The 13760-nt window shown below is 33.8% G+C and overlaps 1 protein-coding gene across 1 annotated transcript in view; it reads left to right on the top strand.

Annotated features, from left to right (window-relative positions):
- The window catches only part of LOC134268644 (xaa-Pro aminopeptidase 1-like), a 34478-nt gene that overhangs the window by 4246 nt on the left and 16472 nt on the right, over positions 1 to 13760 (top strand). The window contains exons 3-9 of the mRNA XM_062750899.1: positions 1075 to 1148; positions 1374 to 1463; positions 1569 to 1629; positions 1727 to 1831; positions 1905 to 2006; positions 2665 to 2811; positions 10721 to 10816. Of these exons, the coding sequence (XP_062606883.1) occupies positions 1075 to 1148; positions 1374 to 1463; positions 1569 to 1629; positions 1727 to 1831; positions 1905 to 2006; positions 2665 to 2811; positions 10721 to 10816 (675 nt within the window). The remainder of the gene's footprint in view (positions 1 to 1074; positions 1149 to 1373; positions 1464 to 1568; positions 1630 to 1726; positions 1832 to 1904; positions 2007 to 2664; positions 2812 to 10720; positions 10817 to 13760) is intronic.

Here is a 13760-nt window from a genome sequence, read left to right as displayed (position 1 = left end):
GACAATTTATCTTTGAGTCAAATGTTGACTGACATTTTTCATACTAATTGTTAGACCGTTATTAACACTCTGAATTGACGACAGATTTTTTTTTCCTGACCATAACAAGGAGCACACGGCGGATGTGACCGGTGGGCAGACGATGCCTACTCCTCCACGGTACCTGATCCCACATTTGATGTTTTAGAGGTCCGTATTTGCTCTGCTCCTATTTTGTACTGTTTTATGGAATTTTGAGCTTGAACACTATGCGCTTTCCCAATATGCATGTATTTCATTAAATATGTTTATAAATTATAATAGACTATGGTGCATACCAAAATTGTCCAAATCCTTATTACAAAGTCGATTTAGACATTATATTTACTGTATATGAAGTCTAAGGATAAAAATACTGGATTGGCAACAACAAAAAAATGCTGACCACTTACTGAAGGCACAAAAACCTTGACACCATTCCGATACGATTATCATTCCATTTTAGCGTAGGATCTTTGATAACAAGTGATATAAATCAAGGAATTATAAGATGTCTTAAAAAGTATCAGTCATGAAGATATATAAATATATATCAAACAGGGAATACTCATGACGCCTCCCTTTACTATCCTTTTTGTCATTAAATTAAATATAATTTATATTTTTTCACAGTTTTTTCCCCTTGGAGTTTGACCGTTTATAATGTGTTTTGTTTGACTGACTTGTTTCATACCAATTGTTAGGTCTTTGTACGTGTATTTACACTGGAATCGACTACGGAATGTTCCGTTTACCTGGTCAATACACAGCGGGTGTGACCGAACAACATGGGAAACTTAGCCTTGTTAGTCATATGATCCCGCCCCTCGAATTTCCAGGGTTTATTGTTTTATGCCCTTTTGACATATTTGTATTTATTATTAATTGATGTTTTGAGATCGTCCCTTTATTATCTTTACCTTTTATATAGTTTATTGTAGCTTTTAAAGGATATCTTTTTGTTAGATTTAGTTTAAACAATATTGTTTCTTTTTTCTTCATAACTTTATATAAAGATGATATTCAGATATATACTTCAATTATAATTTTCAACAGAAAAATGGTATGCAAAAGACTTTATCCCGAAAGAGAGTTACTTCTTTAACGAGGGCGATTGTCACACAGATAGGGTAGGTCACAGTTTGTACTGTTTTCAAAACCATTTTATTTTGATCTGTTTGCTAGTCATTAAATTGTTATATGAATTATTTCAAATACTAACATTATTTTAACTCAATACTGTAAACAAATTATTCGTCAATTCGCGAGATATATACAATTAATTTTCAGTTTAATTATATGGTTTACATATTCAGAACATAATGTTAACTCAATACAAAATTTATTTTTTATAGGCGAAAATTAAACGTCTAAATGATGTAAGGGAGCTGATGAGAGAAAATCATATTGATGCCTACATAATTTGTAATGTAAATGAGAACCACGTGAGTAATTATTTCGCATCAATGCTGAATTTTTTCACAGATAACCTTTTTTAAAATTGAATTTTATAGTTTCCCTTATATGAATTCAGTATGAATTTATTGAAGGGTACCTTAACACCATATGACAGGAGAATAGAAGCTATATCCGGGTTCTCAGGAGGAATAGGTAACATTTCTTAGATACGATGAAGTGAATTGGATAAGTCAAAAGATTGACGTTGTGATAGTTTACATCAATCTTTCTCGTTTGTTTGTTTTTTCAGGCACTGCAGTGGTGACGCTTGATAAAGCGGCGTTATGGACAGACGGTAGAACCTTCCAGACGGCCATTGATGACGTAGACTGTGGATGGACAGTGTTCAGGAAAGGTAAAACAAAAAAAAAAAAAATCCGCAAACTCATTTTTGTTTATAGTTCTGAATACAATTATATCTTTTGTAGGTGGAACAGATACGACGTCTCTAGTGGACTGGATTTTTACGAACACAAAGGCAACCACAGGATCAGTTTCTGTTGGAGCAAGCCCCCACCTGGTGAGCGCCGGTAAGTAAGGGTTTATTTCTTCCTTTAGTCACGGAATTCCAAACATATTTTTAAAAAAATGGGTGAGCTAGATTTGAAGGAATTATAAAGCATAAAACTAGTTTAAAATTCTTCAGCGAGGTATTGTCCTATAGTAATTCTATCTTCTTGGGCCTTTTTATAAAGGTTTGAGAATACTATCATAGTTTTTATGATATAATATCATGAAATTAATTTAGTACAAAAAATTGAGTTGATTCATTTTATTTGAAGCATTGCCCAAAAAGAGTTGTCTCTTAATTAGTATAATCAAGCTATATCATATATACGTACGTTGCATTCACTGATTGATACTAAGAATATTAAAATTTACAGATAATTAAAAACACTGACAGGATATTTTCTTTCCCAGAATACTTAAAAGGGAATTTTTACAAATTTTAACAATGTAGACTTCTGGAAATCTAGAAGGAACTTTCTTTTTCGTAAGAGATGCAGTGTCTTTAAGGTTGATCAACTAACATTTAATTTTTTTTAAGTTGCTCATTTTTGGGCCTTTGTGGGATCCAATTAAAAATGATTAAATTAACGAGCTGGTTTACTTGAGCAACAACTTTACTTAGTGAAATTTATCTCCTCCATTTTTAATTGTAGTGTGGTGGACAAATTTTAATTGTAGTTTGGTGGACAAATTTTGAGAAGGTATTTGCAGAGAAAAGAATAAATTTTGTTCCAGTGTATCCGGATTTTATAGATGTAGTATGGACAGCTGATAGACCACCACTACCTTCTTCGCCCATTCACATTCTACCTCTGAAATTTACAGGTAACTTGACGTCAGAGACTGATGAGTTTTATATAAAAACTGAAATTCCTAAATTTATTTACCTTGTCGTTGGTTGTAAGAAAAATTACAAAAAATATAATTTTGTTTAAGACAGTAGTATTCTGCACATAAGTACTCCGAGACAGATAAATTTTACAAGCATTAGAATATACGACTTGTAAAAAATTCATAAAAAACCATACCCCACGATTAATTTAAGACTTTGTTTTCAACTGAACCTATTGATATTACTCATAAGAGGTTTTATGAAACTTGAGAATCTGAGTTGAAACTCGGCTTTGTTTTTCACGCTTCGCTGCACCACTGGTATGGCTTGTGTATGTGACCAGTCCGGTGTGTTCTATATATAAACATTGTGGTTGGTAAACTGTGACTGTGTTTTGTTTACATGGATAACGAGTCGAACACTAAGTCTGAGAAGTGTGATAACAAACGTAGACGATCAGACATGAGTTCATTAGGCACAGATTCAGAACTATCCCCTAAACGATTGAATGATCAGAATTCAAGTCCAATAGCACCTTCAAATAGTGCAAATAGTGCAAATAATGAAGTTCAAGGTGTCCCTAAACATAATGTCAATAAAGATAAGAGGGAAGAGCTAGTGCACACTCCAGGAAGAGGGTCAAATAATCAACAGAATGGTCAAGGTATGCCCCAATATACTCCTACACGTGCATCTGTCCCTGCCCAACAGCGTCAAGGTATGCCACAATATCCATCCTATCCCTCTTCACCACCGGGCTTTCCCATGGGTGCATTTCCTGCATCTCCGCCCATAGATTACCAGATAATGAGTCAAGCTCCACCCTGGGCACAGGTAATGATGAGACAAGTCAGTGACATCAAGATGAGAATGCAGAAACTAGATCAAATTGAACACGCAGTATTTGACACTCGAAATGCTCTAAAACATATGGAAAAATCTGTACTTGATCTTACAGACAGAGTCGGTGTATTAGAAAATAAATCCAAAAAGGTTGAGGATTGTTATTCTTCTCAAAAATCACTAGAGAAATCAATGACCAAAATAAAAAATAATGCATCAAACCAATCAGAAATAATAACAAACCTACAAAACGAATTTGAGAAACTAAAATCCGAGAACGATAAATTAGCATGCGACAATGCCAAAATTCAAGATGAACTTTTGAACATGAAATGTAATGCCATGGAGGATAATTTGCTTTTCTTCAACATCCAAGAAACTGAAGTCGAAAACTGCCGACTACTTATCCAAAATATTTGTAAAAACAATCTGGGAGTTGGAGATGTTGGAATGATGCAGTTTCTAAGCGTCCACCGAGTTGGGAAGCCCAGTGAATCAAGACCCCGTCCAATTCTTGTAAAATTCAAGAACTTCCACGATAGAGAGGTCATTCGAAAATCCAGCTACAAGCTTAAGGATACCAATTACAGCATAGGGGAGCAACTGCCACGGGAGTATCGCGATCGACGTAAACGTCTTCTTCCACAGTACAAGCAGGCCAAAGAAAACAATCGGAAAGCTCACTTTGTTAAAGACAAATTGATCATTGATGGGAAATTAGTAGCCCCGTGTGATACCGGCGTTGACGACGACGAATAGGGGTCACAGGGGGGTGATATCAAATGCAGAACATGGAATGTAAATGGCGGACTGGAAAATAAACTATGTGACAAAAAATTTCATTCTTGCCTATTTGATTACGATATTTGTATACTTCTTGAATGCTGGATAACGGAGCACTCCAATATATCCCTTAGTGGTTATAGTGTTCATGCATACCATAGGAAAAAACGTGTCAGAAATCGCACACAGGGTGAAGGAATAGTTGTTCTAGTTAAGGACTCGCTTGATCAATATATTAAAATAGATGAAATATTTTATGACACTATTGTTTGGATAAAAATAGATAAAGTCATTTGTTGGGACAAGAAAGATTTGTACATTGGGGCAGTTTATATACCACCCATTGATTCAAAATTTCATGATATTTACAATTGTGATTTGTTTACTACGCTTGACGAATGTATTACAAAATATACAGAAATGGGCAATGTTATAATTACTGGCGATTTCAATGCAAGAACCGGATCATTAAAAGATTATATTGAAAGCGATACCCTACACTCTGAAATTAATGATCATATCTCAGAAGTGATTACTTATATACCTGATATTGAACTTAATCCAAGATCAACAATGGATAATAAAATAAACACATTTGGTAGAAGGCTTATTAGCATATGTAAATCTTCAAATATTCGCATAGTTAACGGACGACATCTGTCCGATTCAAACGGAAACTATACCTATTGTGGTCCAAATGGGCGATCTGTCGTTGATCTAGTTTTAACAAATTCATTCAACAATATATCGAATTTCAAGGTTTGTAACTTAACTGAATTCTCAGATCATGCGCCAATCAATTTTTCATTTCCATGCATCTTAGGGTTTCATAAACAGAAAAACAATTCTAGAATTTCGAACCGTCCAACTTCCCAAAATTCTACCACAGTGAGATGGCAAGAACAATCCCAAATTCAAATGAGACGGGATCTTATAAACAACTTAGACGCTCTATATTCTTGTGTTGAAGATGACTTCGATGTCAACCAAATTGTCGATAACTTCAGTGAAAAATTAAGCAGTGTATTAGGGAAGTATTGTACAAAGAGTAGCAATTACGCGTGTCCAAAAGACGGAATTACAGAGGATAAACCGTGGTTCAACCACAAATGCAAGGTCTTATACAATCAATATTTATCTGCTTTAGAAGAATATAATAAGTTTCATAGTAAAATAAATTACAATAAGCTTACAAAAACAAAAGGTGAATACAAAAAGCTTCAAAAGAAACTTAAAAATCAATACAAAAGACAACAAGGTGATATGGTGCAACAACTGAAGAAAAATAACCCTAAAGAATTCTTTAAACATTTTAGCAAACGAAAGGCATCAAACTCAAAAGTTACCTTATCAGAATTTTTTGAACACTTTCGGAACCTTGCTAATGATTCAGCGACTACGTACATTTCGATTGCAAATTATATGGACATCAATAGCCCTGTATTTGAGCTCTTGGACACTGAAATTACTTCAAAAGAGGTTGAAACCTGCATACGCAGACTTAAAACAAACAAAAGCGCGGGAAATGATAATTTAATCAACGAATACTTTTCCGAGTTTAGTGACATAATTCTCCCTATTTTGAGGACCCTTTTTAACAAAATATTCAATTCCGGTATATTTCCTTCTTCGTGGTCGAAAGCAATTATTATTCCAATATATAAAAAAGGAAAAACTGATGACCCTGGAAACTACAGAGGCATCAGCATCACAAGCAGTCTGGGAAAACTTTTTACTTCAATCCTTAACGAAAGAATAATGAAATGGAACATCTCAGAAAATATTATAACTGATGCACAATTTGGATTTCAGGCTGGGCGTTCAACTACTGACGCGATATTTGCGCTTCAAAATTTAATATCACAAAAGTTGAATAATAAACAACGTTTATATTGCTGTTTCATTGACTATAAAAAGGCATTTGATACAATCAACCGGGAAAAATTATGGTATAAATTGATCAAATTGGGAATCACCGGAAAATTCCTTCGAATTATACGATCGCTTTATGTTGATGTACGCGCCTGTGTCAAAAATGCAGGAGAGATATCCGAGGAATTCTCTGTAAATACCGGGTTGTTGCAGGGAGAAGTATTATCACCGATATTATTCAATATGTACGTTAACGACTTGGAAAATCATTTCATAAACGATAAATGTCCATCCGTAGAATTAAAGGAATTAAATCTTTTTGTTTTGATGTTCGCAGATGACACAGTAATATTCGCTAACTCACCAGAAGAGTTACAGAACTTGCTTGATGCTTTACAGGGATACGTATCATCGTGGAATTTGACCGTAAACACCGCAAAAACCAAAATTTTAGTATTTAGGAAAGGGGGGTGCGTTAATTTTTCATGGACGTATAATAATGAAGTTTTAGAAATTGTCAATTCTTTTAATTACCTTGGATTATGTTTAAACTACAACGGTAAATTTAATGTTACGCAAAAAAAGTTAGCTGAACAAGGTCAAAAAGCTCTATTTGGTTTAAACCGTAATATTCAGAAATTTGAATTTAACACCGAAACCCGCTGTCAGCTATTTGATACATATATTGGCAGCATTTTATCGTATGGTAGTGAAATCTGGGGTTTTCATAAATCTCCAGAAATTGAAAGACTGCATTTATCCTTTTGTAAAAATACTCTTGGTGTTAAGCGCAATGCATGTACTTATATGATTTATAGAGAATTGGGACGATATCCACTTATTATTCAAAGAAAACTAAGAATCATGAAGTTCTGGTGTAAATTATTAAAAACAGAAAACTGCATTTTAAAAGCTTCATACGAGTACCTGCGACATGATGCAGAGAATGGGCCGGGAACAAGCACAAATATAAATTGGGCGCGTGACGTAAAGCTTGAATTATTTAGGTTGGGTCTGGGAGAATTTTGGATGAATCAACAAGTAATAAACTCTGCTAATTTTATGCATATATATACTGAAAGGAAAAAGAAACGCAGGGTGGCATAATTTTCGATAAAAATTTGACTACTGGACCGAAAATTACGAAAATTGGCCAGAAGGGAAATTTAGTTACTGTGCGTCAAAATCAGTATTCAGAACTACTCAACCGTAAAATTTATGACGTCACGTAGGGAAAACGCTAAAAAGCCCAAAACACGTGCAGTTTGATAACGACGAGTTTGTTAACAAATCTTGTTGCATTATTTGATGCATATGAGGTATGCACATCGTTTTTCAATATTAAGTCACATTATGACGTTATTGCAATCTTGGCACAGTTTACGGATGTTCAATGGGGTCTTGTTTTCGAATTGCCTAATTAATGAAAAAGGCAACAGCGGTTTACTAAGCAGTCTCTTATAAATTTTCCCCCATAAAACTTTTTACCCGTTGTCAGAGAGGGTCTGGAATGGTTTTCAATCAACCGTGACGATGACGATAACGCAAAACAGAGCCATGTTACGAGTGAGTTATTCGTCCTGCCATCTCTTAAATCGACACCTTTCTACCACAAAAACAGCCATTTATAGAGTAGACGATTATAATCATTACATTCATACGAAATTTGAAAGAAAACAATTCCGCAATTTGGTTTTTTTGAGCCAGTCAACTTACGGTTGTATTCCTCTTACTGGCGCATGCGCGCGCCACTTGACTTATTTTTTGCGTGGTTACCCATGCTAAATATAGCCAGGGTTTGAAAGATAAACACTCTTATGAAATTCCATGCAAAGGAGAAAAAAGACTCTGACAAATGCACGAGATAGACATTGAAGATAATGAGAGTTTTCGATTTTCACTTTTGGGGGGTATCGTCATTTGAGCTTCAATAACTCATGAATAATTAGACATAATCAGATGAGAACTTGGTTATATCTTTTTGAAAGATGATTTTAAAAGGTAGATAGGAAAACTAAAAAGTATTTTAAGAAAAACAAATTTAATTCACCTCAAAAGTTTACCCTGCGTTTCTTTTTCCTTTCAGTATATAAAAACAGACTACTAGATATACACCTCCAAGAATGCAATGCATTTATGGATAATTCGTCAAAATGTTTTTTATATAAGCACATTGTCCAACCCGATTTCTGTAAAATGCAACCTTATTTAACAAAACCGTTACAAAGTAATTTAAAAAAGCATATTTCTCGCATCAGACTTTCATCGCACTATTTAAACATAGAATGCGGAAGGTACCAAGGCAAGAACAGAAATGATAGAATATGCGATGTTTGTGATAGTCATCAAATAGAAGATGAATTTCATTTCATTCTCCAATGTCCTAGATACCTAAATCTAAGAAAGAAATATATAAATGAATATTATTACAAATCGCCAAGTACATTTAAATTAATCCAGTTATTAGGTACAAACCGCATATCTACCTTGGTTGGTCTAGGGAAATATATTCAACATGCTCTAATATTACGTAATGAATATTTATCAGGTTGACATATACATGTAAGTTCTCTATATTTTTGTCTGTATATCAAAATAGCATTGTTGTATATTGTACTCTAACTTTGAATAATTCTGTACTGCTAATTTCAAAATCATTATAATTGTATTTTATAAATGATAATTGGAACTGTGGGACTGAGGAACACTTGACCTGGGGTTTCACCCCCCAGTTTAGACTCTTTGAGAGTCGATTGTATTATATGTTGTATACATGTACATTTGTCATTTTGTAAACTGATGGGCTGTATTGCCCAAAGTTGTATCCTGAAATAAACTTAACTATTAAGTCCTGGGGGTCGTAACATAAAGGCTACTTAAGTCTAAGACTGTGCTTAAGTAGGACTTAAGTACAGTCTAAAACTTAAGACCGTAACTTGAAGCGTACTAAGATTTGGCAATCTTAGCAAAACTTAGGCGGCCGGTAGAGGTGACTTAAGTATACCTTACCTTTTTTTATACATGTATTTAGACTTATTTACTATTGACTTTCGATGTTAAAACATTCCTCTATTCATATTATGCATTAAAGAACACAATTATCTCTATTGGACGCTGATTTAAGAATTTTATTTTTTTCGGGGGGGGGGGGGGGGGGGGTCAGTGATTCCAATATCACTTCCAACACAGCATACATGTAAATACAAAGTTTAATTTTTGGGGTACCTCTGAAAATAGTCTACAGTGTATTAGTGGGACTTGGTTATAGAAATAAATTGAACACAGTAATAAACCATGGATCTGTATGTTCACTTTGAAAATATCAGTTGAAATAATTTGTTAGCAACAGAAAAGAAAGAGGATGATGACTAAAACAGTAATAAAAAAGTATCTTTAAAGTAGAATAAATGAATAATTAAAAGACAGGGTTCACTAAGTTCGAGAGAGATAGAGAGAGAGAGAGATAATTAGCTGATAAGTGGAGACATAGAAAAAAAATCCCGATTTTTAGTATCCTCGATTAAATTACAAATGAGTATATCATAAAACTTCCACAGTTTTTGCTTCTGACATGCATGGCCTGATATACATAGAGGGGATTCAAAATGTATTGATTTTTTTTGAATTTCAATTTCAAGTGGAAAGGCGGCCGATTATCTTTTCTTGCCTGCGATAATAACAGGGTAAGTGAACATTTGTCAAAACAAGAGTTACAAAAGGTACACTGAAAACATCTCAGGTGATAAAACAATTGTCATGAACATTTACAATTAACCACAAATCGCTACTTTCTGACCGTGCTGTATTTGATTTCAAACATTCCGAATAATTTATAAAACAATTATTATTTTAATACGAAATCTAATCTAACATACTTAAACCGATAGGTAAGGACGTCAACCTTAACATGTAATTAATTAAAACCCTAACTGAATCACTTTTAGCAATATATCTATATAAAATAAAAAATCATAGATTGACTCATGTGAAATATTTTAACATAAGTTTGACTTAGCTAAGACCTCGCTAAGTTCGCTTTATGTTACGGTTAAAGACATACTTAAGTAGTACTTAGACAGGTCCTAAGATTATGCCTAAAACGTACTTAGGACCCTACTTAAGTCGAAAACTTAGCAAGCTTTATGTTACGAGCCCCTGGTTTCTATTTGACATCATAAACAACAACTTTTTCAATAGAAAATAGAATTTATGTATTTACTTACCTTGTCATTAATCAACTGCAAAACATTTTAATTGCGTGCATAAGTTCCCCAAAGTTCACAAGGGATGCTTGCTTCTCCCACCTGATTCCACCTCTGATGTTTTTAGACATTTTTTTGTTTTTATTCTTATATATTGTGCTTTTCATTTACTAAATATGATCCATACTTTTTCTTCTTGCAGGCGAAACTTGGCAAAGTAAAATTAAAAGGACGATAAATGTTATGGAAGAACGGAATGCTGATGTTTTAGTACTGACTAATTTAGATGAAATAGCATGTAAGTATTAAACCTTACAGTTTATAGTCGAAAATGAAACTCTTTCAATTGCGTATAGTGAGGCAAAAATGTGAGTCATATTCAAGAAGCTCACTGCAGAATACCATCGACATTGTTTTGCACTTCTTTTGAAATTCGTAAATATTCATGCTATCTTAATTTTTTCTTCTTAAACAATTAAATTCATTTTAAAGCATTACGTCATAAAAACATAAACATAAAAGTGCTTTCTTGAATAAATAAGGAAGCATTTATATATAAATTTGTAAAGTAAAATTAGCATTACAGGGGATTGTTCAATAGAGGGTCCTTACTCCTCATAGACACAAACTTCAAGACCATAAACTGAAAATAAAGTCAGGACAAAATTTCAAATCAGTGTAATTTTTTTTAAAAATAAATTCAAAATGAAACAAAATTTCCAAGTAATGTTTGTATTAAAATATTTAACAAACTTGAAAACTTTAAGGCATGTTCATTAAATAATAATTAAAATATTCAAACTCAAAATTTTGACTTAAGTCTATTCTCAGTTTATGGTCATTTGGCCTGATCCTACATCTGTACATCTGGAATTCCCAGGGTTCCGTGTTTTATGACATTTTCACAGATTTGGTTTAATGTTTATAGATTTTTTTAGACTGATTGCAGTTCGTTATCTTCACCTTTCTCATCATGAAAATTTATTAACTTAACAATACAATACACACTCTTGTCATCGGCCATTTGCAAAATTATTTTGTTAACAAAATTCTGATTGTACACACAAGTACTCCAAACTTGATGTTAAAAAGATGCTTAAGTTTTTGATTGAGAGTATCTATGTGGTTTTTAAAGACCACGTCTTCTAACAATCAACTGGAATTCCGATTGGTACCAATTGCACCCCGTTATTATAGCAGACCTATTTTTGTATTCATATGAAGCAGATTTTGTTTGAAATATTTTACATGAAAAGAAGACAACACTTGCTTTGGCCTTCGACTCGATATTTAGATACATGTACATTGTATATCAACGACGTATTGTCAATTAATAGTTATTTCTAAGGCAGGGAATGCTCACTCCTCCATGGCACCTGATCTCACCTCTGATGTTTCGGAGGTCCGTGTTTGCTCTTCTCCTATTTTGTATTGTTTTATGGACTTTATATTGAATACTGTTCGTTATCTCCATATCCTGCTTCTATACTTATGTTGATACAATATATCCCTGTGAGCTTGAAATAAAAGATATCACGGAGTCTGACACATCTTTTTCATATTTGGATATTTTACTAGAAAAAGACGTTAATGGCAATCTAAATTCCAAACTTTATGATAAAAGTGATGACTTTAATCAATCGTCAGCTTCCCTAACTTAAGCAGCAATATACCTTGAAATTCACCTGCATACGGATTATGGGGTTTATATCACTCAGATGATTCGATACGCATGAGTTTGCTCTACGTATGAACAATTTCTAAAACCAGTAAAGTTATTGACGAACATGTTGATGAAACAAGAATATCAGTAGTCTCGTTGAAATTCATCATTTCATAACTTTTATGGCCGATACAATGATCTTGTCAGCAAATATAACCTATCATGAAGTCAAATATTGACTGACGTTTTTCATACTAGTTTTTCGGCCATTACTTACAAACTGAATTGTCGACGAATTTTCCCCTTACTAGTATTTCCCGATCTTGAGAAGGAGCACACCGCGGGTGAGACCGGTCGGCAGGGGTTGCTCACTCCACCATGGCACCTATGATGTTTATAAGAGGTCCGTGTTTGCTCTGCTCAAAATTTGTATTGTTTAATGGACTTTTGATCTTGAATACTGTTCGTTATCTCCATATATTTCATTTTATCCTGCAACTAGCCAACTACCCCTTGCATTGACCTAATAAAGGTAATCTAATAATCCAAAGCTTTATCCGGTCACTGCCCTAATAAAGCCTCGTGCATTTATTCCGACGTTCTAAAAGCATTGTGACGTCACGTATATTGCAATGTTTACGCCATGGCGTCATAGTTTCAACTGCAGAGACGTGCCTAAATCTGTCGAAAATGGCTAGTTTTGGACGTTCAAAGGTAAATATATTGCAGGATAAACAAAATACATGATAACTGTCTTGAAATATAAGCGATATTTGGGCTCGGGTCGAAAACGTAAGAGGGCTCGGCAGGCCTCGCCCTCTATCACGTTTTCTTACCCTCGCCCAAATATCGCTTATATTTCAAGACAGTAACCATGTATTTTATATATAATGTCAACAAAATTTAATACAATAATTGAATTTCATGTTTATTTTAATAAAACCAATGTTAATAAACATTTAAGCTTGATGCAAACGTTACTTCCATTTGAATATGACAGGCTTGTAGCAACGAATTTAAAAGTCATGTAGTCCCCTCCCCCTCCCTTGTGTTCTACGGGTCTGCTAGGATATTTGCTCACCGGACGTATACGTGATAAAGGTTTTTGAACTGGTCGTTAATATGGGGTTTTGTGACGTCACCCGTATTGCACAGCGCGGAACGGAAGTGTTTACTATCAAGTATATAATGTATTTATATAGCAACACATTTCTTTGGATTTAACACGCAAAAATATTGATTGTATCCCTTTATGCCCCAAAAAACTATCAAAGAGCCCTATAGTTTATAAAATTACACGTATCTTTAACTGTATTACGTTTTAGGTTTTGTGTCAGGTTCTACGCTAAATGTATGAGTTTTACACGATTTTTTCCCGATTTCAGCGAAAACGATTTCAAAAATGCAAATAGTTATTAAACAATTCTTTCAACATGGATCATACACTGTATTACGTAACTGCAACTTTAAACAGCAGCTGTACTTTAGAAAACTTGCCAATTCATTTTATATAGAAAAAAAAAATTCTTGAGATATGATAACAAAAAACAAAAGCTTAATTAATGTTAAAAAAACTTTC

The sequence above is a fragment of the Saccostrea cucullata genome, unplaced genomic scaffold (assembly GCF_032062105.1).
Source record: "Saccostrea cucullata isolate Sc308-1 unplaced genomic scaffold, CSIRO_AGI_Scuc_v1 ctg671, whole genome shotgun sequence".
In the NCBI taxonomy this organism is placed as follows: domain Eukaryota; kingdom Metazoa; phylum Mollusca; class Bivalvia; order Ostreida; family Ostreidae; genus Saccostrea; species Saccostrea cuccullata.
This window is presented reverse-complemented; position numbering and strand designations above follow the sequence as displayed.